Genomic DNA, 25140 nt, shown 5'->3' on the forward strand with positions numbered 1-25140 from the left:
TATCCACCAAACAAGACAAGTTTTTGAAATTTGGGTAAATGTCTTAGCAGCTTCTTCATCTGTACTAGCGGTCATGAAGCTACAAAAGCAGCCACTGAAGAAGGTACTTCAGCTTTTAAGAAATTGCTCCATTTTTTCCATTTGATTGTGAGAAATATGCTGGCCTTATTGCTGTAACACTTAAAACATGCAGAAAAAAGTTCCTCTGCTTTCATACTGACATCATTCATCTATTTATTAATGTACAGAGGCTAACTGGTATCACAGAAACACACAGACTGCACTCAAGAAAGTAAGTACTCCAAAGAAACTGGGTTACGGGGCTGAGCAAGTGTTTTGGGCAGGGCACATCACCACACCTCCTTTATGGCATTAAACAGAGCCCCTGCCTTTCTAGCGGAAGCTAGACACCCTTCCAGCACTTGCTCTTTTTGCTGCGTGCAGGGGAGAAAGGACGAAAACAATTCCTCCAGAGGAAGGTCTTACCAGAACTCTGTGTTCATACTTCTAGATATCTCATTGGCTTAACTGAGAAAGTATCGCACCTAGTGTCTACCATAAAATGATTTTAATTTCTTTGGTTTTCAAATGCTTTAGATGTACTGTTTTAACATTTTTAGGCTCTTCTGAATCGTCCTTAAGTCATGGTTTTGATTAGCCGATTCCTCAAGTTCTACTGGTCTCTATAACTGAATGGATTTTCCTGTGTTAGGAGAAATAGTGAAAGAGCTTGAAGTGGACAAAAAAGATTACAGGGTGTTCTTTCAATGGAACACTAGGCAGCCTGGTCAGTGCTTTTTCCTCACTGTACTGCACATTGCTCTCTAGCCTGCTTGTTGGCTAACTTTCACAGATAACTGAATGCCAGATTTTATTGCTTGGCATCCTTTCACGATGTGCTGGACTTGTGAAGGTGGAGAGTTTAGTCCAATAGGAAAGGGACTTAGTTTCTGATCTACTGAAGACACCAAACCTGCATCCACCACTTAAGCAATAGAAAATTTCTAACAGCAATGATGGTGATGGGCATTTGCTATGTAACTTGGTGGGCACAAATGCCACGTGTATAATATGAGGAAGTGAATTCTAACTGAATCTCAAGAAGGAGATGAATGAGAGAAATGATGAGTCAGCACTTCAGGGATGACTGTGATTTACTTAGTTTTTCTGCTTTTCGAACAGTATGGGGAGCTGACAAAGATTCATTGAACTTTAGACCCAAAAATGGACTTCTTCAACCTTCCTTGTTTTACCAGCTAGGTAAGTAAGTCCCTTGGCAAGAGGCCTTGCCACAACTGCCCTACCCTATTCCTTTGCCAAATGCTAAAATCCAGTCTGCATCTTTCTCATGCAGAGAAATTTATATTGCTGGACCTTTTCTTCTATCTGAGAAATATTTATTTTGAATGTAATACAATAGCATAAATACTCAAATTTAATTTCTCACTTTTGAAGAACATGGAAAAACATTTACTTTGTACCCTATATAGGTTCATTTTATGGCAGCCCTTTTGGCGAAATGCTACTTTCTTTTTGTGACATAAGTCAGCAACGTACACACAAGGCTGAGTTAATTTGTATTCTATTTTCCATTCTCCTCTTGTGACAGGCTTTCTGAATTCTTTTGGTTTATCATACCTCCTTGTGTGATCGTCTAGCTTCCTTTCTAGGGCTCAGTTACCATTTTCCCAAAAGTTTCTAGTTATCAATGATAGAACAAAACCCTCTTCATTTCCATACTCCCCAGGCTTCTAAGATGCTACACTATTCTTGATCTCTTATGACATTCTTTTCTCTTTATCTGTCTTCTGGGAAGGTTCTTCTTCCAATCTGTTGAATACGGATATCCCTCAGGTCCAATCTGGCTCTTTGCTCTTATTTATTCCCACAGTTTTAGCATATTTTCATTTACTCATCTAAGCAGTATATAATGACAGTCTAAAAGCAATTGTGAGGGATGCCAGGGTGGCTCAGTGGTTGAGCATCTGCCTTCGGTTCAGGGTGTGATCCTGGGATATGGGATCAAGTCCCACATCAGGCTCCCTGCATGGAGCCTGCTTCTCCCTCTGCCTATGTCTCTGCCCCCCTCTCTCTCTCTCTGTTTCTCTCATGAATAAATAAATCTTAAAAAAAAAAGTAAATAAAAGCAATTGTGAGACAGACTTTTTTCCCCCTACTTTCATGGAACTTACATCCTATTGAGGAAGACAGGTGATTAACAAGAGAACTAAATAAAAAGTTATAAATGGGGATAAATATTAAGAAGGAAAAAAGTGAGGTACAATAATAAAGATCAAGAGAGGAGGATCTACCTCAGATAGAGTGGTAAAGGAAAATCCTTGGAAAAGTTGACATTTCCTAGGATCTAAAGAAAAAGCTTGTTAGGCAAAAAGCCTGTGTATATTCCTGGCAGAGAGACCAAATGTTCAAATGCCTATGGGTGAGTGGGGAAGAGGTTGGCTGTGTTTGAGAAACTCAGAGCAAAGTATCATAAGGCGATCCTGAAGAGGTAGGCAGAGACCAGAGTAGGCAAGGCCCTACAGGCCTTGGGTTTTACTCTAAACATAGAAGTTATTGAAGAGTGTTAAGCAGGAGGATAAGCCATTATTACTTACATTCAAAAAAGATCACTCTGGCTGTTATGACTTACAGAACTAATGAATAAGGTAATCACACATTGAGGGTTGCCCAACATAGTCCCAGTTTAGGCCTGTCATCTTGGTGTAACTGGAGTTCTACATCAACTCCTTGTGAGTCACAATATGTGATAAATACATACTAAAACAAACTTTAAAATATGAACACAGAAAAACAAAGAATGTTGGTCAAAACACAGGCAGGCCATTGTGGCAACCGTCATCAGATTCCCTTGTTCCTGATGTCCCTGACCCAGCAGGGACCCTGGGGTCCTCCCCTTTGATTCGTGACTTAGTTTTACTTCTCAGACTTGGGATATGTTCTTGTCCTTTATATTTGGCCATCTCTTGTAATGAAATAATATTCAACATTCAAAAATATATTGCGTGGGGTGTACTGCATCTTTACTCATTTATTCCTTACAACAATCCTTATGGTAGGTTTTATTATCTCCACTTACAGATGAGAAAACCAAAGCACAAAGAACAAAAGAGGCTTGCCTAAAATCATGTGTAGCAAAAGTAACCGAACCAGGACATGGACCCAGGTAATGTGCTTCTGGACTCAAGTGTTCTTCATCCCCTCTTCTAATACTGTGTCACAATGTGAGAGGCCCAGATATGTTTCAGGAATAGCAAGTAGCTCAAAGTATTGAGAAAATGTTGGAAGTAAGTAAGAAAGGTAATTAAAAGACATCAAATGCCATGCTAGGTAACTTAGTTTTCAACTGGTAGGAGATGAGGTGCATTACAGGATCTTTTTTTTTTAAGATTTATTTATTTATTTTATGATAGACAGAGAGAGAGAGAGGCAGAGACACAGGAGGAGGGAGAAGCAGGCCCCATGCCGGGAGCCCGATGTGGGACTCGATCCTGGGACTCCAGGATCAGGCCCCGGGCCAAAGGCAGGCGCCAAACTGCTGAGCCACCCAGGGATCCCCACTACAGGATCTTATATGTGTGACATTTGCACTTTGGATAAGTAGCTCTGTAGAGAGTGGATTTGGGAGGTGAGTAGGAGGAGACTGGTTTCTGATTCAGCTTGTTGGATGTGCCTCCTTCCTGCATGGGGCTTCTAGATATCTTTTGTAAAGAATCTGTGTTCCCTGCCCATGATGATAAATAGGACTTCCCACAATCTATGCCTCAGCCTTCTGACTCCTGCATCTCCCTTCTAGATTTCACAGCTGTGAAGTGTGGCTCTATTGAGCACAGCAAAGTCAGATCTTCAAACTCATACTCTCTTCTGAAATCCAAGTCTATATTCTCAGTTCTCTGAACATTTCTACTTGTCCATGGCTTCTGATTACCTGAAATTTAACATGTTTAAAACTGAAAACATTGTTCTCTAAAAATCATCAAGTCTGGGGATCCCTGGGTGGCGCAGCAGTTTGGCGCCTGCCTTTGGCCCAGGGCATGATCCTGGAGACCTGGGATCGAATCCCACGTCGGGCTCCCAGTGCATGGAGCCTGCTTCTCCCTCTGCCTGTGTCTCTGCCTCTCTCTCTCACTGCGTGCCTATCATAAATAAATAATAAAAAAATTAAAAAAAAATCATCAAGTCAAAAGAGAATTAGGGGAAAAAAGTCTAAGAAACTTTTTTCTTAGTGGAGTATGTCAGTGGAGTATGCTAACAGGAAAAACCTACCTAAAGCTTCATAATTTACAGTGTTTGGAGAAACAACCAATGTGTATGTCCCGAAGAAAAAAAAAAGTTATATTATGGACAACTCACACGTGATCTGAAAGGAAAATCTATTTTGCATTTGTGTTTGAATTTCAACAGGACTGCTCTGAATTGCTACTTTATTGATAAGTAAAAACAGATTCTTTTATGACAAGTTATAAAAGCTTATACTTTATCGGTTCCCTCTCCACCCTGCAATTACCTACAGGAAGAGATTGGTCATAGGTTCTATTTTATGAGTTTTATAGGGGCACATTCACCTCAGCTTGCATAGTATGAATTCCTGGAAAATTCTACAGACTGAAAAAAATAAGGCACTTTCTTTGGATCAAACATATTTCACCTCCATAACAAAACTGCCCCAAATATTATGTTAAAATGTGAAAGATACATTTTACATAAATATATGTATAAGGCATACTAGACTAGTCTGTAGTAACAGAATATGCCCTAATGTTGCAAACTTACACAGTGGGCTGCACAGTGATATGAACCTAACAACAAAGACAACTTAAAATGTTGTAGAATAAGTATAGATTATCATATAGTCCAAAAGAGTCTTAGATTAAATTTTAATTTGAATGATTCAAATCAATATTTTTATGAACTAAGTTTAGTGTAATAGGAAAGCTACATCATGAACATCTCATATATTTTCAAAATCATAAAATATTGTAAAACATATTTAAGTTTACTACTGATAAGAGTTACATGACAAAAATTTATCAACCAGACCCTTGGAAAATCTAGGAGTGTAACTGCAGAATGAACTAATTAAAATTTTGTTGAATTCAACTTATAACAATGAAGAAAAATGAACCAATATTTAAACTCCAATCAGTCTAGGATATTTTAATTCCTGATAACTAATGAAATATTTAGATGAGTGGCAAAAGTATCCCATACCTGAGAATAATTAATCTTAATGAGGACAGGCTGGATTTTGCTTCAACCTGCTGTGACAGATGTGTAGGCTTCTGTGAAAATGCAAACTGTAATTTTATAAACTGCCAGAAAATCTATTTGTTAAAAAAAATTGTTCTCAATAATGGGGGTTGTGGGATCACTGAATAAAAGAAGAAGAAAGGAGCAATACTAGTTAGTGTTACAAGTTTGGAATGCAGGAGCTTTACAAAAATCAGCAATTGATTACAGTAGGCTGTGCTAATGTTGTTTGAATTTTAACACATCAGTTTTCACTAGAAGAGATTTGAAAACAATTCTCAAATCACTAAAAATTCTGCATATATTCGGCATGGCTTACCGTGTTTTAATTCTACCTGGAAATGTAAAAAGCTATGGGAACTACTATGCATCTAGCAGGTTATGAGCAGGTTTGTAATAACCTAAATAAGAACAAACATTTAGAGACTTCCTTATGCTAGTTGCAATTTTTCTTTGATTTGCAAATGAGTTTTTCATTTAAAGGAAATATGAGACTCAAGCCTGTGCTGACTTAACTATTAACTAACTTTTACACCTGCCTTTCAGGGTCAGACAATGACCTCTGATTAATCTGAGTCTGATATTATCCTTCACTTAACAGCAACTAGTTCTTAAAGTGGCATGATCTAATTATTTTCATATAACCTAGTATTATGATTGTCAAATGTCTTATTTATTTTTCCTATAATAGTAAACAAAGTATTTGCGTGAATACCATTCAGTACAAAAATTCAGTGTGCTAAATACCATTCAGGACAAAAAGAAAGCCACACATTTAACCACCAAATCTGAACTAGGACATCAGGTATAAAGAAAATAAAAGAAAATCTACAACACATAAGTAGGCAAAATAGGCTACCTATGCAAAAGAATGGTTAGGCTGCCAAGTCTCTCTTGAAACACTAAGTACCAAGAGGCAAAAGAGGATCAATTTCCATAATATTCTGAAGGGAAAAGTTTATATCCAAATAATCAAAAACCCTGGAAAACTGTCTTTATTAAAAGATATTTTGAAGTATGTGGACTCAGATAATACACTTCTCACTTTATACTTCTCGTAAAAATAACTTGAAAATGTACTCTTAGATATGAACAAAATTCAACTCAAAATGCTAAAAAAAAAAAAAAAAAAAAAAAAGTAGGGCTTATAGCCACTTAAGAAGGTTTGATTCTTTTTGATGGAGGAGGTCATGCCATGTGGGGATATTCTGTTTACTTCTATTGAAGGCATCTCAAAAACACATTAGGTATTATTTATATCAGAAAGAAAAAAATACCAAACAAAAAAATTAAACCTCGTATAATAAATGAAAAGGAGAAGGAAACAAGTTAGAAAGAGAGTGGGAGAGAACACAGAACAAAGACAGCGGTGGTTTTGTTCTTAGGCTAACCTGTACTTACTTAAAGAACACTGTATCACATTATAGTGTTACTGGATCTATCTACCCTCCATGACCATGTATTTACTGAAAACTTCATTCCAACTTGGAATCTCAAGAAACACAGCTTTCTTCCTGTTACAGACAGAGGCTTGAGAAAGTAATTTTCTTCCCCTGCTGAACAGCTGTACTTAGCATCTAGCATTCTCCTAGACCCAAGCCATTCGTGGCGATACTCAATAGTCAGTACTTGGAGCAAGAGGGAAGTGGGGACTGGAGACTGGTGGTTAGGAGCCAGGTTAGGAAGTCACTGAGAGACCCGGCCCCACTCCCTTCTCTTACCTCCCCTTTAGAGAAAGACATTTGAACTTATAAATATCCTACTTTGTTAAATTTTAAGAATTTTTCATTTTATTTCTAAATACTTTCTTCTCTTAACCTCTTTAAGGGAAAAAAAGGCACACACGTACAGTGGATGGAAATTAGGTAACATTATATTTCTGTGAAAAATCAGACTTTTCCTGTCCTGGGGGCCAGAAAACATTGGGTATTGAATAGGCCTGTAATTCTAATTAGAGGTCATGGAGAAAGGGCCAAGGTTAACGTCAGCAAGCTGGGGGACTATATGGGAGTGAGGGGCAGTAGAGGATCTTTAGTTTTAGTAAAGGGACAGAAGGAGCTCAGTAAAATGTGTCAAAAATGGAGGTTGGCTTAAGTGAAAACCTGGAGAACTAATAAGTGTGGTGTGCCTGTATAAACCAAGCATATCAAAACACATGGACTTTACAGATTGGAAACGTTATCACTAAATTAGGAGCTATCATTTAACAATCCAACTGGAAAAACATGAACAAAAGATCAACAATACCTAAACTCTAATGTACTAGATTTTGTTCCTGGTTCTTTGGAGGCATTCTGAGATCATGAGGGCACTACTGCAAACATTAATGCCATTATTTCTCATGACTGCAAGAGAAGTCAGTTCTATTATTTCCTTATTTAATTAACATGGAAACCTACAATCTGCCTGTGGGGTAAAACAAAAACTCTGGCGGCTCCTGGGTAGCTCAGTCAGTTAAGCCTCTGACTCTATCTCAACTCAGCTCTTGACCTCAGGATCATGAGTTCAAGCCTCACGTCGGGGCTTAAAAAAATACAACTCTGCCAGGTTGCGCTATTCTGAGTTCTAAAATGTACAAGAAACCAACAAAACCAGAAATGTAAACACAGGTGCTGTAGGAAAGTCTATAGAAATAAAACGAATCTTAAAAGTATGTAAAATAACCCAGCAAGTATCTTTTTTCAAATACACTAAGGGGTTCCAGTTCAAGAGTGAAAGAGGAAGATCCTCGACCTACCTCCCTATACAGACACATAGAGTCTGCAACTACATATGGAACAATATCCTCCTAAAAAACCTAAAAGTTGGCATGCTGAATGATGACTGCACCTCAGGCAAACAAGGAGAAAACCACATGGAAGCATGTAGGAGAGCATGAGATACAACTTTGCCATAAACCCCACTCTAACAAAGCGACCCGCAGCTGTGAGAAGTAAAACATGGAGTTTCTCCCCAAGAAGCAAAGGGTTCAAACCACACATCAGGCACCTCAACTTTCAAGACCTACACCTAAGAGAAAAGAAATTATTTTCCTTAATTGCTAGGCCTTATTTTTTTAAATATCAAAGCATACAATTTACATAATGTTATGACTACTTTTTTTAGAATACTTACTAAAGTATAACTGCAACACACACTATAGCCAAGTACTTTTTATGATTATAATGGTGTTTCATTCCTCAAACACTACTCTCTCCCAGAGCTCCACATATTAAATCATCAAACATGCTGACTCAATCATGTGAATTATTCCAAAGAGAAAATGGAGCCAATGTGCCAGTGAGGAAAATATAATCAGTAAGGTTCAAATATTGTTTAATATTTGTTTAATATTATCTTCATTTTCCTAAAAAAATATTACTAACTCTAACAAGAAATGATGAATTGTATGGAATATCTGAAAGATTTAATGTACAGAAAGGATAAGAGAAACAAGATTATGCTTGGTGAAGAGTAAGATATATGCTAGTCTATTATCTTATGAGTCTTTCAAGTGGGAATTGGAAACTGATACATATTTCATTCAAATGTAATTGTTTTCTTTCTACATTATCTTGTATAATTATTTTTAACATAGTATAAATAGGTACTATAATGGTTAAATGCCTCTTGCTATCTGGCAGTATAGAAGAGGGATAAAAAATTTCACTTCTAAAATAATAAAGAAAAAAAATAAATAATAAAGCATAGTAATCCATAAGAGAAATGAAACATAATAGCCTTCTTTCACAAAATTCACTCTAAATAAGGATGCTAGAGCACAAAATAACACTCATTTTAAAAAGTGTAAATCAACTTGCATAAAGGTTTATATTAATTTATTCAAAGTATGAAGTATTTTAAATTAAAAATCATTCTTATTTATAACATTAATATATACAAATACCTGTAAAAATGACATTATCTTTTTTTCCTATATTTTGGCAAAAATTAGTATGTTTTCCTCATTAAGTAAGAAAACATGAGGTTAATTTTCTGGAAGGGATATAACTTTTGGTAAAAGGGTGATTACAACTTTTCTACAATGGAATTCTGTGTCACTATAACCAGCATCATTTTGTAGCTTATCCGTTTTAACAATGCAGAAATAGACTGCCTTACCGTTGGTGCTGTATCTACATGATGGTTACAAGGCTTTCTTTCCATGCTGATAATCCCTATGAAAAGAAAAGATGGTGTGAATATTTGCTTATTATAGTTATCCATTTTACTTTGAAAACACTTAAGTCAGTAAGAGGTGACCCCTATAGCTTACAAGAAAAAAGCCTCACTTGAATGGCAAGATCCTTTAAAGTCTTATCATAAATTCTTTGGTCAGAAACAGTTGGAGAGTTTAGCTAACTAAGAGACCAAACTCAGAATGAACTGAGCAAATTTTCTCATTCAAGTGGTGTTTAGCAATAGTGCAAGATGCATCCATATCCTGCTCTTGGCTCAAAAATTATACCATTATCTCCACTCTGCTGTGTTTCTTCCATTAAAGTTTTATTTCTGACTTGAGGTCGTCAAATTTTCATAAAGAAATATCACAAAGGAATCACTTTCTTATTTTCTCAAAAAGAATAAATAAATCTACCTGAATTTCTCTTTGATCATTTGACTTCCTATCATGCCATATTCTATTTATTCAATCATCATGGAGCGTCTGAAAAAAAAAAAAAAAGTTCCCCCGATTCTCTCCTTTAAAATAATACTGACTGCTAAACTTCAGAAAAATCCTTTTATCATGTGTGGATTTATCTTTTTGTTCCCAATGTCCTCTAACACATTTCTTTGTAAGAAATAGCTTTTAAGAATATAACACACTGCATCTCATCTATAAGAACACTGGTTCAAAGTTTAGCTCAGGTTAAAAATGAACACAGGTGTGGATCTCATTTACTATATAATCTCTGTCCATCAGCAAACCAATATGTGAGTTAGGATATTAGAACAGTTTGTTCAAATAATGGTACAGGCCGACACATGCAGGTCTGGTTAGAAGTGAGAACTTTAATGTACCGTTAGCAATTAGCACAATTTCTAGTTGAAACAAACATTAGCTCTCTCATTTACAGGCATTTAAAACTCATTTTTCTTCAGGTATCATAAGGGATTCAGTGAGAGTATCACAAAAGAATCACTTTTTATCACTGTGCAAGAGTATATTAAAAATGAACCAAGTACCATAAAACATGATTTAAAAAAACATAGTTTGTTTCATTTAAAAAACTCTCTCAACATCTATTATCAGCAAATGAAGCATAAATACTACCTAATCAATCAAGAATATTTACTGAATGGCTATTTGGCATAAGTGATAAAAGATAAATTAGAAAGGATAAATTGTAATTTCTGACCTCAAGACTTGAGAAAAACAGAGATGTCCTTTTTTTTTAAAAAAAAAAAACTACAGGACAAATTAAAAGTCTTAAGAATAAATACAATCTTTACAGTGATTTTCATGGAAAGACACATTTTTATTCATAGATTAACACTGGCCTTGAATAAAAAAAATTTAAAAACCCCGAGGAAAACATTAAAAAATGTTGAGATAATACTGATCCTTACTGTGAGAATTTTAGTAATACTGAGGTTTATAGAACAAACGGTGAAATTCCCACTTCCCCAGCGCCCACACTCCCACAACTCTCTCTGGCTGCATCCACTGAGAATAGTCTGGCATACACTGGCTTTTAAATGAGAGTGGTCACACCATGAGGCTCAGGAATTTGCAACATTTTACATGTGTGTTTTCACTATTGTAATCCGACTGCTATAAAATTGAGATATGCTGATTCTGATTTTAAAATTCATATCCAACTAGAAAATAACTTCAACATGTTGAAAATAAAAAACTAAACCCCTCCCCTCAAGGCAATATCCTCAGCTTATATAATTACAAAGAAAAAAAACTACATAACTTATATTTCAATTTCAGGATAAGAAGGTGGTAATAACTAAAATTTTTAAAGATGGATTACCGAAAGATACAATTTTAGTTTTAAATTTAGATCGCCTATTGAGATAATATCATTTGGAAATATAATCATACATTTTTATTCAAGCTTTTGGTAAAGAATATACAGAACAGAATAAGCTTAAGAAAAAACATCCCTTAACAACATTTTAAAGTAAATTTTACCTAAAAAAAATCTCTTTGTATGTTATTTCACTTTTATTAAGGTATGATGATAAGTGAAATCTCATAGTAAATAAGGTATGATAAGTGAAATCTCATAGTAAATAAACAACTCTGCTAGTTATTTTTGTGTGTCAGCTTGGCTGGGCCACAGAACCCAGATATCTGGTCAAACATTTCAGATGTTTCTGGGAAAGTCTTTTTTGGATGAGATAAACCCTTAAATCAGTAGTCTCTGAGTAAAGTAGATTGCTCTTCATAATGTGAGAGGGTTTCATACTCGGTTGGAGGCCTTAAGAAAAAGACTGACTTCCCTGGAAAGAGAATGAATTTTGCCAGCAGACTGTTTTCGGACTTGAACTGTAACTCTTCCTGGGTCTCCAGCCTAACTTTGCAGGTTTTGTTTCAGCCAGCCTCCAGAATCATGTAAACCAATTCCTCAAATGAAATCTATATACACATCCTATTGGTTCTGTTTCTCTGGAGAATGCTAATACACTTAGCTTCTGGCAAACAGTAAATAAAATGTAAGTATTGTTTATATTTATTCTAAATTTTTGTTCACTAAATATATTAACTGTGCAGTAATAGTTAAAAGGTCCAATTTATTATGGATATTTTAAAATAATAATACTTCAGAATGAGCTTAAGAATATTACATCTGTAAGTAAATCAATCTACCAAATAAAAAATCCATCTGTCAATAAACATTTACCATTACACTGTCCAGTCTGACAGTCTCTACTTTTTAATGTTTATTTATATTTAATGTGATTACTGATATGGCTGTGTTGAAGTCTGCCATCTTGCTGTTTCATTGCATCTATTTCGGTTTCTTCCTTTTTTTCATATTTTTTTGAAATAATCAAATACTTTTACTATTCCATTTTACATACCCGATGGCTATATTTTTAGCTATATTTTATATTTTTTTATGGTTAGAGATTGTATTATACATCTCTAATTTGTACACCCTGAATTAAGGTTTTCTACTTCACCAACAATATAAGCATCTCAAAACAGTATTATTCCATTTACCCTTCTACCCTTTATGCTACTGTGGTATTTTATCTCTATGTGTTATAAATCCCACAACATAATGTCATACTTGTTTTAAACAGTTGTTTTAAGAATGAAAAAAATAGCTTTTTGTATTTATACATATATACATATTTATTTATACATATATTGATAGTGTTTTCATTCCTTCCTGCAGATCCAGGTTTTCATCTGAGATCATTTCCCTTTTGATTCATAAACCTTTTATAGACTGTGGGTGACTTTCTTTTTTAAAGTCTTCTGCAGGTATTCATATATGAAGGATATATATATTTTTTATTGGAGTTCGATTTGTCAACATATAGTATAACACCCAATGCTCATCCTGTCAAGTGCCTCCCTCTGTGCCCATCACCCAGTCACCCCATCCCCGCTCCCACCTCCCCTTCCACTACCCCTTGTTCATTTCCCAGAGTTAGGAGTCTCTCATAGTCTGTCATCCTCACTGGTATTTCCCACTCATTTTCTCTCCTTTCCCCTTTTGCTATTTTTTACATTCCCCATAGGAATGAAACCATATAATGTTAGTCATGAATCATATTTTTGCTAGGTATTGAAATCTAGGTTGATGGCCACGGTCCTTCAGTACTTCATTGATTTTATTGCATTATTTCTTATAAGGATGAAGGCATCAATTCTTACTGTTTCTCTCTGAATGTGACACATTTTTCCTCTGGCTGCTTTTATGATTTTTTCTTTAGGTTTCATTTTCTTCAGTTTAATTAAAATGCACCCAAGTGAGGTTTTATTTATATATATCCTTCTTGTGGTATGTCAAGCTTTTTATATCTCCTACATTAATGTCTTTATTATTAGAGTTGGAAAATTCTTGGCCCATTATTTCTTCACCCTATCTTCTCTATTTTCCTTCTGGAATTCCAATTACATTTTTTTTTTTAAGATTTTATTTATTCCTGAAAGACACAGAGAGAGGGGCAGAGACATAGGCAGAGGGAGAAGCAGGCTCCCCACAGGGAGCCATATGCGGACCTCGATCCCAGGACCCTAGGATCACCCCCTGAGCCAAAGGCAGACATTCAATTGCTGAGCCACCCAGGTGTCCCGCAATTACATTTGTTTAGACAATCTGATGTAGTCACAGAAGTCTGATGCTTTGTTATCTCCCATTCCTACCCTGTGCTTCAATTTGGTAAGTTTTTTGTTCTGAGTTCACTGATCCTTTCTTTTAATGGGTAATATCAGCCATTAGGCCCACTTAATGAAATTTTCATTTCATCTATTATACTCTTCAGGTATAGAATTACTATTTCTTTTTTACAGTTTCCATTTCTCTGGTGACATTCTTCATCATACTCTTCTTCATACCATTTCTTCATTATACTTCAAAAATTATTTAACATAGGTACAAAGGTTATTTTAAAGTTCTTGTCTGCAAATTCCAACATTTTGACCATCTGTAGTTTCCTTCTACTGGCTATTCTTTTTATTTTTTTAAAGATTTTATTTATATATTCATGAGAGACACAGAGAGAAAGAGAGAGGCAGAGACACAGGCAGAGGGAGAAGCAGGCTCCATGCAGGGAGCCTGATGTGGGACTTGATCCCAAGTCTCCAGGATCACACCCCAGGCTGCAGGCAGCACTAAACCACTGTGCCACCGGGGCTGCCCTGGCTATTCTTCCTCATGATTATGGGACACCTATTCCTGCTCATTCACATGCTTTATATGCTTTATATTTCTGACGGTAGGTTAGATCTGCTAGATGTATACTGGTAGAGAACGAAAGAGAAAACACAGAAAGGGCTCACTCCTTCTTCTTAAAAGCTACAGTAATGGATGGATCTTTGTGTTCAAATTTGTGTAGGCGTGGGTTGGGGCTGGGCTGTTGCTTTAATTTCAGGATATCTATCTATTAAATATCCAAAAAATAAGATCAGTTTCTCTCTCTAGAACTTCAGAATTTAAGCATCTAGAGAAGAAGGGAACTCTCTTCTCTGCCTTTCCCATTTCCTATGACACTGCTTATTGGGGAAGTGCTGGGTGGAGAGGACTGATGCATATTTGGGGTCTTTTGGATTCCAATCTATATGTCAGCTCACCTGTCTTTAGAAATTCAGCTGATTTCTGTTTTAGCAAAGTCATTCTGCCTATGAAAGGCTTGCTACTCTGCTCTCCTGTGTCTCTGTCTTAATAATATTCCCAGGTATTAAAGTGGCTGCTAGTCTCCACTTCCTCATGGAGCAGGTCCTCTTTGGAATTTAATTCACGTACATTTCTATGTGTTTACATCTCTCTGATGCCTTTTTTTTTTTTATAAGAGGTCTATTTGATGTTACACTAGGAGTGATGATCATCATTGGTTGTACATCCTAACTGAAGGCAAAACTCCATTTCTATTTAGTTATATTGTTGCTTTTAATCTTTTATTGTGTTTTTGGTCAATTTCAGCACATAACATTTTTTTTTTCTTGAATTTTTTTTTTTTTAATTTATTTGTGATAGTCACAGAGAGAGAGAGAGAATGAGGCAGAGACACAGGCAGAGGGAGAAGCAGGCTCCATGCACCGGGAGCCCGACGTGGGATTCGATCCCGGGTCTCCAGGATCGCGCCCTGGGCCAAAGGCAGGCGCCAAACCGCTGCGCCACCCAGGGATCCCTTTTCTTGAATTTCTACCACCATTTCAATGCTGCTATTGGTTACTTTCCTAATTCTGACAGTAATAAATATATTATTAATTACTATAAACAATCTAAACCTCTCTCTAACCAAGATACTATATTTACTAATACCTCCTTGCTCCACGCAAGATTAAGCTTGTAGAAGGCTTTTACTTCTCTATTTTTTACATAAATTATAGTTACATTTAAATGGATAAAAGTGCAAAGGAATCTGTAGAAGAGGTAAGTATGAATTTATAAAACAAAAAATCTGTAAGAAAAACTTAATGTCTCCTTTATACCTAAAAGAAAAATTTAACATTTTCCCCTGTATTTTGAAATTTCCATTCTAACTTAGGTGTCATTTGATTAGAGTACTCTCTAAATCCTTGTATGTTCAAATGTGCCTTCCATTGTTGGCAGATGTATGATACTTTGTCTGAATAATGGATTTTTGGATAATAAATCCCTTATCTTGGTTGTCTGGACATGTTTTTCCACTATTAACCAGCTTCCAGAGTTTTAGATGAGAAGTCCAATACTCATTCAACTCTTTCCAGGTAAAGAAACGGTTCCTCATATGTACAGACTGGTGAGATTTTCAATATATCTGGGAAATCAGGAATTTCACCAGAGTATACCTAAATGTGTCTTGGCTATAATTAATCTTTCCTGAGACTTGATAAACCCTTTAATCTACAGAGTCTTATCTGCTTGGGGAAATTTTATTCTACTGTTTCTTTAAATTTTGCGGTTCATCTTTACCATTGTAACTTTTATCTTTATGATAACCATTCCATTTAATCTTCTGGGTGAGCATTTTCTTTTCCACTTTGTCTAATGATTTTAAAATCTGAAACCAAGCAGTTTAGTTTAGTTTTTTTTCTAGAAGCCTACAAGGACTAAGGCAAGAGGAATGGCAAACCCTGGAGCATATACCAGAACACAAAATTTTTTTTTCTGGAATCTCAGTGTCAGTGTGTTAAGAATTGGAGGGGAGTGTGAGTCTCTATTCTCCTTGCTGCTGAGCAAGGACCGTACAGGGAAAGCAAGTCTCTTCTAAAGGGGTAGGCAAAAAACGGGTTTTTCAGAGTTCACTGAGGGCTCTCAGCCTGCAGAAACTATTAAGTGCTCTGGATAACTGGATTTATCTGTCATTTTACTGTCTGTAGTGTATCAAGGGCCTGGCAGAGCTTATGCACCAACAATGGACCTATAAAGGACCTACATGCAAAGGGACCTACCTAGCTAGAGGAATCTAGCCCCAGTCCCAGTCACTGGGAGATGACTGTAACTTGCAACTGATGAGATTTGAGAAGAACAACTTACCCTTGTGCCTCGGCGGGGGGGTTGCTTTTTTGCTGTATCTCAGACCTCTATCAGTATAGCTGGAACCACAAACCATGAGCATGCAAAGAAAACCAGTAACTCTCATAAGGGGTTTCAATAACCTGAATATGACCAGATAACCTTTTAGAACTGGTAGTGCCACTGATGAAAGAAGAATTAGAGCATCAACGATTAAGAGTTTTAAGAGAGTTAATTAACAAACTACAAAGATAACTCCATTTTAAGGGAAGAAAATAGTAGCGGCTTCCAGAAAGTAACTCAGATGATGGGTAACATCCCCAAATTCACACAACCAATGAGCAGCAGTACCACATCTGAAACCTATGCATGCATCTAAGTCATAAACACTCTACATCCATTTGGGTGTTTGGCTCCTGTGGTAAGGCCCAGATTTTATTCATCTTTGCACCTACAGTGCCTAATTCAAATGCCAGAAACTCACAAGGTCCTCAACTCTTGAACTAAGTAATTGAAATCTATGCCATATTCACTGAGTCCATGTGCTATAATGGACTATGTGCTATAACTTGTGTGCATTATCAGAATGTTTGAATTAATCTTCTGTTTTCAGAAATGTTAATTTACTACTTTCTCTGGTAATGTGTCTAAACTTACTGTAAAACTGAATATGTAACTTGAAAATTTTCCTAATTTTCCAGATATTACACATTCTACAGGAGATAATGGAAAAATTTTATGCTTTTTGGGAGATAGTTAAGTATTTTACTTTGTAGAAAACTAGAACACGACATTTTACCCTGTTGTACTTGACTGACCTAAACAGGAAAATTATTTATTTTTTTAGTTTCCCTCAACTCTACCAACCTTCAACTCAAGACCATGATCAAAGGAAAAAAAGAACAAAGATGATTAGACTTATTGCAAAAGCAAAAAAGGCAGGAATATATGCGAAATTCTAAAGCCAAAACATATATCCAGCAATGTTATATATCATCAAGTGTTTATGAGCTGCCCAGTAAGCACAAGGCACTGTGCTAAAGACAAGAGAACCACGATTCTCCCTTTCATGACACCTTTTTAAGAGTCATTTGCTTCAAGCTACACTATAACTATGCATCCTATTTGAGTTCTGGAGATCACCATGAATCTCTCTATGTAAAGCAGAGAGAATTATGCTTTGATAACTTTTAGCTAGGAAAAAAATGAAATTAAGATTTATTATATTCTAGTAGAATACATTTTTAGAAGGTAAGGTCCTTTCTCTCCTGCCAAATTTAATATAAAGTTGTCTGTGCTGAGCTTCCAAGCTTTCTTAGTGACTAGAAGAGAAGCAAAACTGATTTCCAGATAATATAATTTTATACCTAGAAAATCCAAAAGAATCACTGCTAAAAGTAACATATAACAGAACTAATACATCAGAAAGTTAACACAATATAAAGTTTAACATACAAACATCGATATCCTTTACATATACAAAAAACTAGAAGATTTATGAAAAATACCCCCAATAGAAAATACTTTAATACAAGAAACAATATGAATGTTAAAATACTTTTGAAAGACATAAAAGTAGTCTTGAACAAATAAAAAGACATCCCTTATTCTGCAACAAGACAATGTAATATTATATAAAGGCCCATTCCTTCCAACATAATATATGAATTTAGTGTGATTCCAATAAAAAAAGTTTTTTTCTTGGTACAAGTTAATTCTAAAATTCATGCAGAAATATATGCAAAAATATCTAGAAAAATCCTGGGGAATAAGAAGAGCAATGAGTGGAAATAAACGTTATTAATTATCAATTTATACCACAGAAAGCCTCTGCAATTAAAACAGTGTACTAATGACACATGAATAGACATGTAGTCCAATAGAATATATTAAAATGTTCAGAAAAACATCCAACTGTATATGGAAATTACATGTGAAGAGGAAGAGATAATTTTTAATACGTGATGTTGGGAAGCGATGGATGTTTTGAAAAAGAAACTGATCTTGGGGTGCTTGGATGGTTCAGTGGGTTAAGCATCTGCCTTTGGCTCAGGTCATGATCTCAGGGTCCTGCGATTGAGCCCCTCGTTGGGAATCCCTCCTCAGCGGGGAGTCTACTTCTCCCTCTGTCCTTCCCCCCTCCCCTTCCACCCCCACTCCTGTTCTCTCTCTCTCTCTCTAATAAATAAAACCTTTAAAAAACAAAAAAAAAAAAGAAAAGAAAAGGAACTGGCTCCATATATCATACCATAAACCAGGAAAATAAATTCTTAATGGGCCAGATTTAAATGCTAAACATGAAGCTATACCAATCTTAAAACAGAGGAATCTGTTTACAAACCCAGGTATGAGGAAACCTTTTCTAAAAATTTTGCACTGTCAAGTCCAAAAGCCAAATATTGAACTTGGAGAAAATATTTGCAACCTATATTACTGACAGATGACAAGTTTCCCTATTATATAAACATATAAGTATACAATAAGGGTGATTTAAAATTTAATTGGGATATCATAGTATGAATTCACTGATTTTTAAAAAACATGATTTCCTAAATATGTCCAGTTCTAAAGGTCTCAGAAGCAATGACATTCCAATAGCAATGAATGTACTTAGCCCCAAATTTTAGTTTCTAAATTCCATTTTCCACTAAATAGTACCAGGGCTTTTTGGGGAAATGACAGACCCCAGCTTTAGGGCAGGAAAGTGCACGATACACTGAGAATACTGCAAGTACGAAGTACTATCTAAACTAACTGGTTCATATCAAAGGATACAGGAATAGACACAAAAGGGCTCTCCTTTGTCAGATTGGTGGACATCTTTGGCAACACACACAAAAAAAATGATAATAAAGAAATATAATAACAAGTTGAATGAAAAAAAAACCCCACAATACTCAAAGAGACAGGCAAGAAAAAACAGAAGGGCTCTTCTTGACCAAACACCAGCCAATAAATGTAGAAGCAACGATTATGTTAGAAACCCACCATGCTGAACCCCCTAACAGTGAACAGTTAATTCAGGCCAGGATCATTCATGACTGCTGAAACCACTGAGTAAGGTTTTTGGGGTACAACAGGCTATTCACATGGTCTCAAAGTATCAACTCACAGAATATCCAGCAAACAAAGGGAAACAAGGGAAAAGTTTTATCTTTACAATAGGATCTAGTGTTCACTATGTTAATTAAGGATTAAATTTAGCAACGTAAGTAGTGGGGTAACTTGATATTATATGCCACCTGATGTGATGCAAAATAGTACGTATTGCTTACAGTGTTCTTGCCAAAAAACGTTTAATCTGAATCTAACCAGGGAAATAGATAAAAACAAAACACTGGATATTCTATAGGACAACTGGCTCAGCAGACTATAAAAAAGTCAGTGTCATGAAAAATAACAAAGAAGTCTAGCAGAGATTAAATGAGACTAAAATGACAAAGCAATCAATGTAGTACAAGTGTTAATCTGGACTGGATGCTAGACAAAATAAGCATGCAAACAAAAAACTGCTTAAGATATATTTTTTTATTATTTATTTATTTATTTATTTATTTATTTATTTATTTATTTATGAATGATAGTCACAGAGAGAGAGAGAAAGAGGCAGAGACATAGGCAGAGGGAGAAGCAGGCTCCGTGCACCGGGAGCCCGACGTGGGATTCGATCCCGAGTCTCCAGGATCGCGCCCTGGGCCAAAGGCAGGCGCTAAACCGCTGCGCCACCCAGGGATCCCTGCTTAAGATATTTTATACGCAATTAGGACAATCTGAATTTGAGTTGTTTATTAGATATTATAGAATCCTAGTTAATTTTCCTAGGTGTGATAATAGTACTATGATTATATACAGAATATCATTATTTTTAGCAGATATATGAATAAAGTTTTTGAGAGGAAGAAGCAAATGATGCACATTTAGGAGTTGTTTTTTTTCAACTTTTTTTGTGGTTTTAAAAAATCTCAAAATATATTTGGGGGACTATAGACTCTTATTAGACATTTAATGACTATATAGCAGGCAAGCAAATATTCAATGGTTTTGAATATTGCTAAATCTTCCACGTAAGCAGAGTAAATAGGGTTTAGGCTCTCAATGAAAAAATTTAGCAGTATTATTTAAAAACAGTCAATGAAAACCAAACACTTCTCCCAACTCTAGATTTATTGGGTATCTTCTTAAAAATAAGAGAAAGCCCCCAAATTAATGCACAAATGAACAGCTACTACAATATGTATTTATATTTTATATATTGAGAGTTTCACTCAATAAATCTATGCTTATTGAGAAATAATTATTTTCAGGGTAAATTCCTTTCTCAACTCAGAGGTATGAGTCACAATTTTCTATTATTAGTTTTTGTCTCTTTACAATGAAAAAAATGCATTTCAAAGCACAATTTACTAGTATATATCCTGACTCTGGAGCCACTCTGTGTATTTTGGAAGACTGGCTTTGGTAATTATTAGCTATGTGACCTTGGGCGAGTTATTTATATACTCTGTGCCTCCATTGCCTCATTCAGTAAAGGGGAAACATGTATCTCATAGGCTGATGGGAGAATTAATTAGTTAACTAATATAGGAAAAAAATACTTTAAGTCGTACCTAGCATACAATATGTTTGAGATATATATAAATACACATGTAGTATATTTGACTTTGATGTTTAAAATAGCCTATATTTGTAGATTTTTCAACAGCCTTTACATACATGTACAACTAAAGTTTTAAAGGAATAAAATACAGTAAGCATTATAATTATTTATATGACAGGTTAGATATTCTAACAATGAGCTTTGCTTTAGAGAACTTAATGGCTTACTTCATACAACTTGAGGTGATAATAATGAACTTTATCATACCTTAAAAAGATTTTTATTAAAAACTACATACACACATACATGTATGTGTGTGTTCAGGTGTATGTGTATGTGTGTGTGTGTGTGTGTGTGTGTGTATATATAAAAACATGCCCCCTCCTCTTTATCCCACTACTTAGCTCAGACCCTTTTCCCTCGTTGGGATTACTGGAATAGCTTCCTAACCAAACCCCCTGACTTGCTCCATGGGCTTTCTGATGACCTCTCACACTGTTGGTAAGGCTATTCTAAGGAAAAATTGTTATCTTGTCACTCTACAGCACAATCTTCAGGTCAAAATGCTCCTCAAGTGCTGAACTCAAACTGCTTATAAAAAAATGGCACAGAAAGCCCTTCAGGACATAGCTAGTGCTTAGCTCACTAACCATCCTCCTTTGTGGTTACTTACTCTTGCCATTCTTCCAGCTTCACATTCTTTACTCCAGTCAGAGTGCACCTAAGCCCTCTCCCTTTCTGACACCTCCTTCTAAGCTGAGTTATTTCTTAGACATCCTTTAAAGCTCAGGTCAAACATTATGTTCTCTAGGAACCAGCTTATGATATTCTCCTGTCCTGACTCTGATTCATATACCCCTCCCCATTTCTTCCCTCCCTTAGCACTCCTGTGCAATCTTTCATCACAGTATTTTCCTTACGATGTTTAATAAATCTTCAGTTGCTATGTCATACAGTTTATATTCAATAAAGGCCTGTTGAATGACTGAATACACAAATACAGAAAATAAGAGTTAAAAATATCTTAAGGCAAAACAGGCTACAGATTCTCCAGTGGTATAATCATCCCATATTCTGAATATTTCCCTAAATATTCAGCTAAAAATAAATTTTTAATAAATGTGAATCTTAAAGTAACTTATCCTCGCCTAGTCCACTAAAATGCTAGTATTTATTTTATATTGGGCTTGTTCAGGATCCTATGGGAAGCCATCTATTTACTGGGTATATATTTCAGATTGTGGAAAGAGAACATTCTTTGAACACTATGTTTCATACATTATATGAAAAAAATTCTCCCAAACTCAGAAACATCAAAGGCTGAGGGCCCTGAGTCTACAAAGTCTGGATGCCTATACAGACCACAGAGGTAAAGCACAGTGAATATACAAAACCACAAATCAGTAGGTTTTCCTGTGTTAGTTATGGAAATAGACAGTGACCCACTCATCAAGGGTATGTAAACATGAATGAGTAGAGCACTGAGGAGGGAAAGGGGTCCCTAACATTTGAGACTGGTAAATTAATGATTCTGAAGAAGTACAAATCAAGCAGGGATAAGTGAGTAGCTCTATGGTGTGGATTGTATCTGTCAGACAATAGGGCTCCTGGTTTTAGCCCTGCTAAAAAAGTGAGCATAAAGACTAAATTACGGTCTATGTGCTTCAGTTTAAGCCTCACACCTTTTTGAAAGATCTCTTCAGTCTCCAATGACCTGTGCTACTTTTTCCCAAATATTAATAAAAAATGAAATTGATTCAATGAATATATGTTAGCGTATTCTTAACTTTTAAATTGATACCAAATAATTTAATTGTGCTAACCAAATATCACTCAAAATCCTACAGAACTTATTTACTACCAAAACCCACATGTAATTTTTAGTATTTGACATATATCTCCAGTAAACTCTAACAGGAGACTGAAGTATGTCCAAATTATATCCTTTGTGACATGCTCTAGATATTCAATCTGAGAATAGTTATGTTTCTAATATAATTATGTTACATATTTGCTATATACACAAGGTCAAAATACTTTAATTCCATGTGTTTAATCCTTAAAATATAACTTAATATTTTAAGTCTTTAATGTTGATTATTTTAGCAATAATGTTATAGAATCTTGAAAAAAAGATAAAAAAAGAAGAAAAAGAGATAAAAGATATACTATCATAATTCAGGCGTTTCTTTTAAATTAAAATTTATTACTGAAGTGAATAATTAAAAAAAAAAAAAGACATATAGCACCAAAAGAAACTTCTCGTAATTGCCTGTGTCCTCAATTTTTCCTTGACCATCTTTTGGGTAGCAAGCATCCAAGCCATCAATCTCATGGTCATCCTAATGGTTCTTAGTCTCTTGGCTTCTTTTCATTTAATAGCCTCTTCCAGCTTATCTTGTTAATTCCTATGGATTCAAGGACTAGACATACACCACTGACTCCTTAATCTCTATACTCCACCCCCATATTTCAAAGTATGCAGTCTAGTTCCTAGAACGGAGCCTGACTCATAGCAGGATATTTAATAAATGAGGTCCAAATGAATCAGCAAGCTACTAGATACCTTGCTCTGGATGTCTTCCAGGCATCTTAAACTCAATATATCCAAAATATAACTCCTTATTTTTCCAGTATTTCTAGAATTTTTGTCAATGGATTTTTTTGTCAATGGATTGTCAATGGATTTTTGCCAATGGATTGCCAAAATCAGAAGCCTAAGATACCCTCAAATTCTACCTCTCTATCCTTTATCACTTGCATTTCAAATCTCTAATACTTAATAATTAAACATCTCTATTTTCTTACTTCAGTGTCATTCTCCCACCTCAATTGTTAAAATAACTTTTTAACTCACTTTCCTAGCTGGAATGCCCTAACCCCTTTTATTTATTTATTTTTAAAATATTTTATTAATTTATTTGAGAGAGAGAGTGAGAGAGAATACAAGCAGGGGAGGGGCAAGGGCAGAAGCAGACTCCTTGCTGAGCAGGGAACCAAAGTGGGGCTCAATTCCAGGACCCTGGGGATCTTGACCTGAGCAGACACTTAACTGAGCCACCCAGGCGCCCCCCTCCAACACCTTTTATGATTATTAGTCTTCGATCTGATACAGTTAAGTTTAAATAGTGCCTTCTATTAGGATTTGTCACTATACCATATGCATTCTCTAGTTCACTTTATTCATTGTTCTTTTTTTTTTTAAAGATTTTATTTACTATTTATTTATTCATATGAGAGAGAGAGAGAGAGAGAGAGAGAGAGAGAGAGAGGCAGAGACACAGGCAGAGGGAGAAGCAGGCTCCATGCAGGGAGCCCAACATGGGACTCGATCCTGGGTCTCCAGGATCACGCCCCTGGGCCGAAGGTGGCGCTAAACCACTGAGCCACCCAGTTCCCTATTCATTGTTCTTACTTAGAAAGTATCAAACTCTAAGATTCCAAACACCCTCCACTTTAGAAAAAATGTATTTTGTGAATTCTGCCCGTGCTAGAAAATGGGCATCAGTCTGCATTTTATTTAGATCGGATTCTGTGCAGTCTGACCCCCTGCTACTTCTCTGGCCTCACTGTCTCCTACTTTCCCCTCATTCCTTCTACTCTAGCCACATTGGCCTTTTTGTTCTTCAAAATGCACAGCAGGCATATTACTGACTTGAAATCTTGCTTGGGATGCTATTCTCTCAGATGATATGGCCTTTTTTCTTCTTCAAAATTTTGCTCAACTGTCAGCTTCCTTGTGACATTTTCCTTGACGACCGTATTTAAAACATCAACATAATCTCACTCCCTTGTTCACTTTATTTATCTCCCTTCCCTCCCTTGCTTGTTATTCTATACTTATTTCCTCACTGTCTGCCTCTCTCACTGGAGGTAAAGTGAACAAGGGTATGGATTTTTACCTGCTCTGTTTACTGATACATTCATATAACACCTGTAACAGTGCCCCAGACAAAGTAAGTAATCACTGGATACTTATTAAATGTATGAGTGACTCCTGCATTCCTAGTATCTGCACATACAAGAATTAAACATCCTTTAGAATTAAAAACTAAAACAAAAAAACTTAAAAGAACAAAGTTAAAATGAGAAAAGATTTAATAACAGAAAAAAATATTTTCATCTATTTTACTACTCAGAATGTAGGAAGGTGAGAGCTCATTTTCT

General features: G+C 35.7%; 1 protein-coding gene across 1 annotated transcript in view; it reads right to left on the bottom strand.

Moving 5' to 3' along the window:
• The window catches only part of AHI1 (Abelson helper integration site 1), a 200017-nt gene that overhangs the window by 70887 nt on the left and 103990 nt on the right, over positions 1–25140 (bottom strand). Inside the window, 1 exon segment of the mRNA XM_025422343.3 lies at positions 9370–9425. Within this exon segment, the coding sequence (XP_025278128.3) occupies positions 9370–9425 (56 nt within the window).

The sequence above is a fragment of the Canis lupus genome, chromosome 1, assembly GCF_003254725.2.
Source record: "Canis lupus dingo isolate Sandy chromosome 1, ASM325472v2, whole genome shotgun sequence".
NCBI lineage: Eukaryota > Metazoa > Chordata > Mammalia > Carnivora > Canidae > Canis > Canis lupus.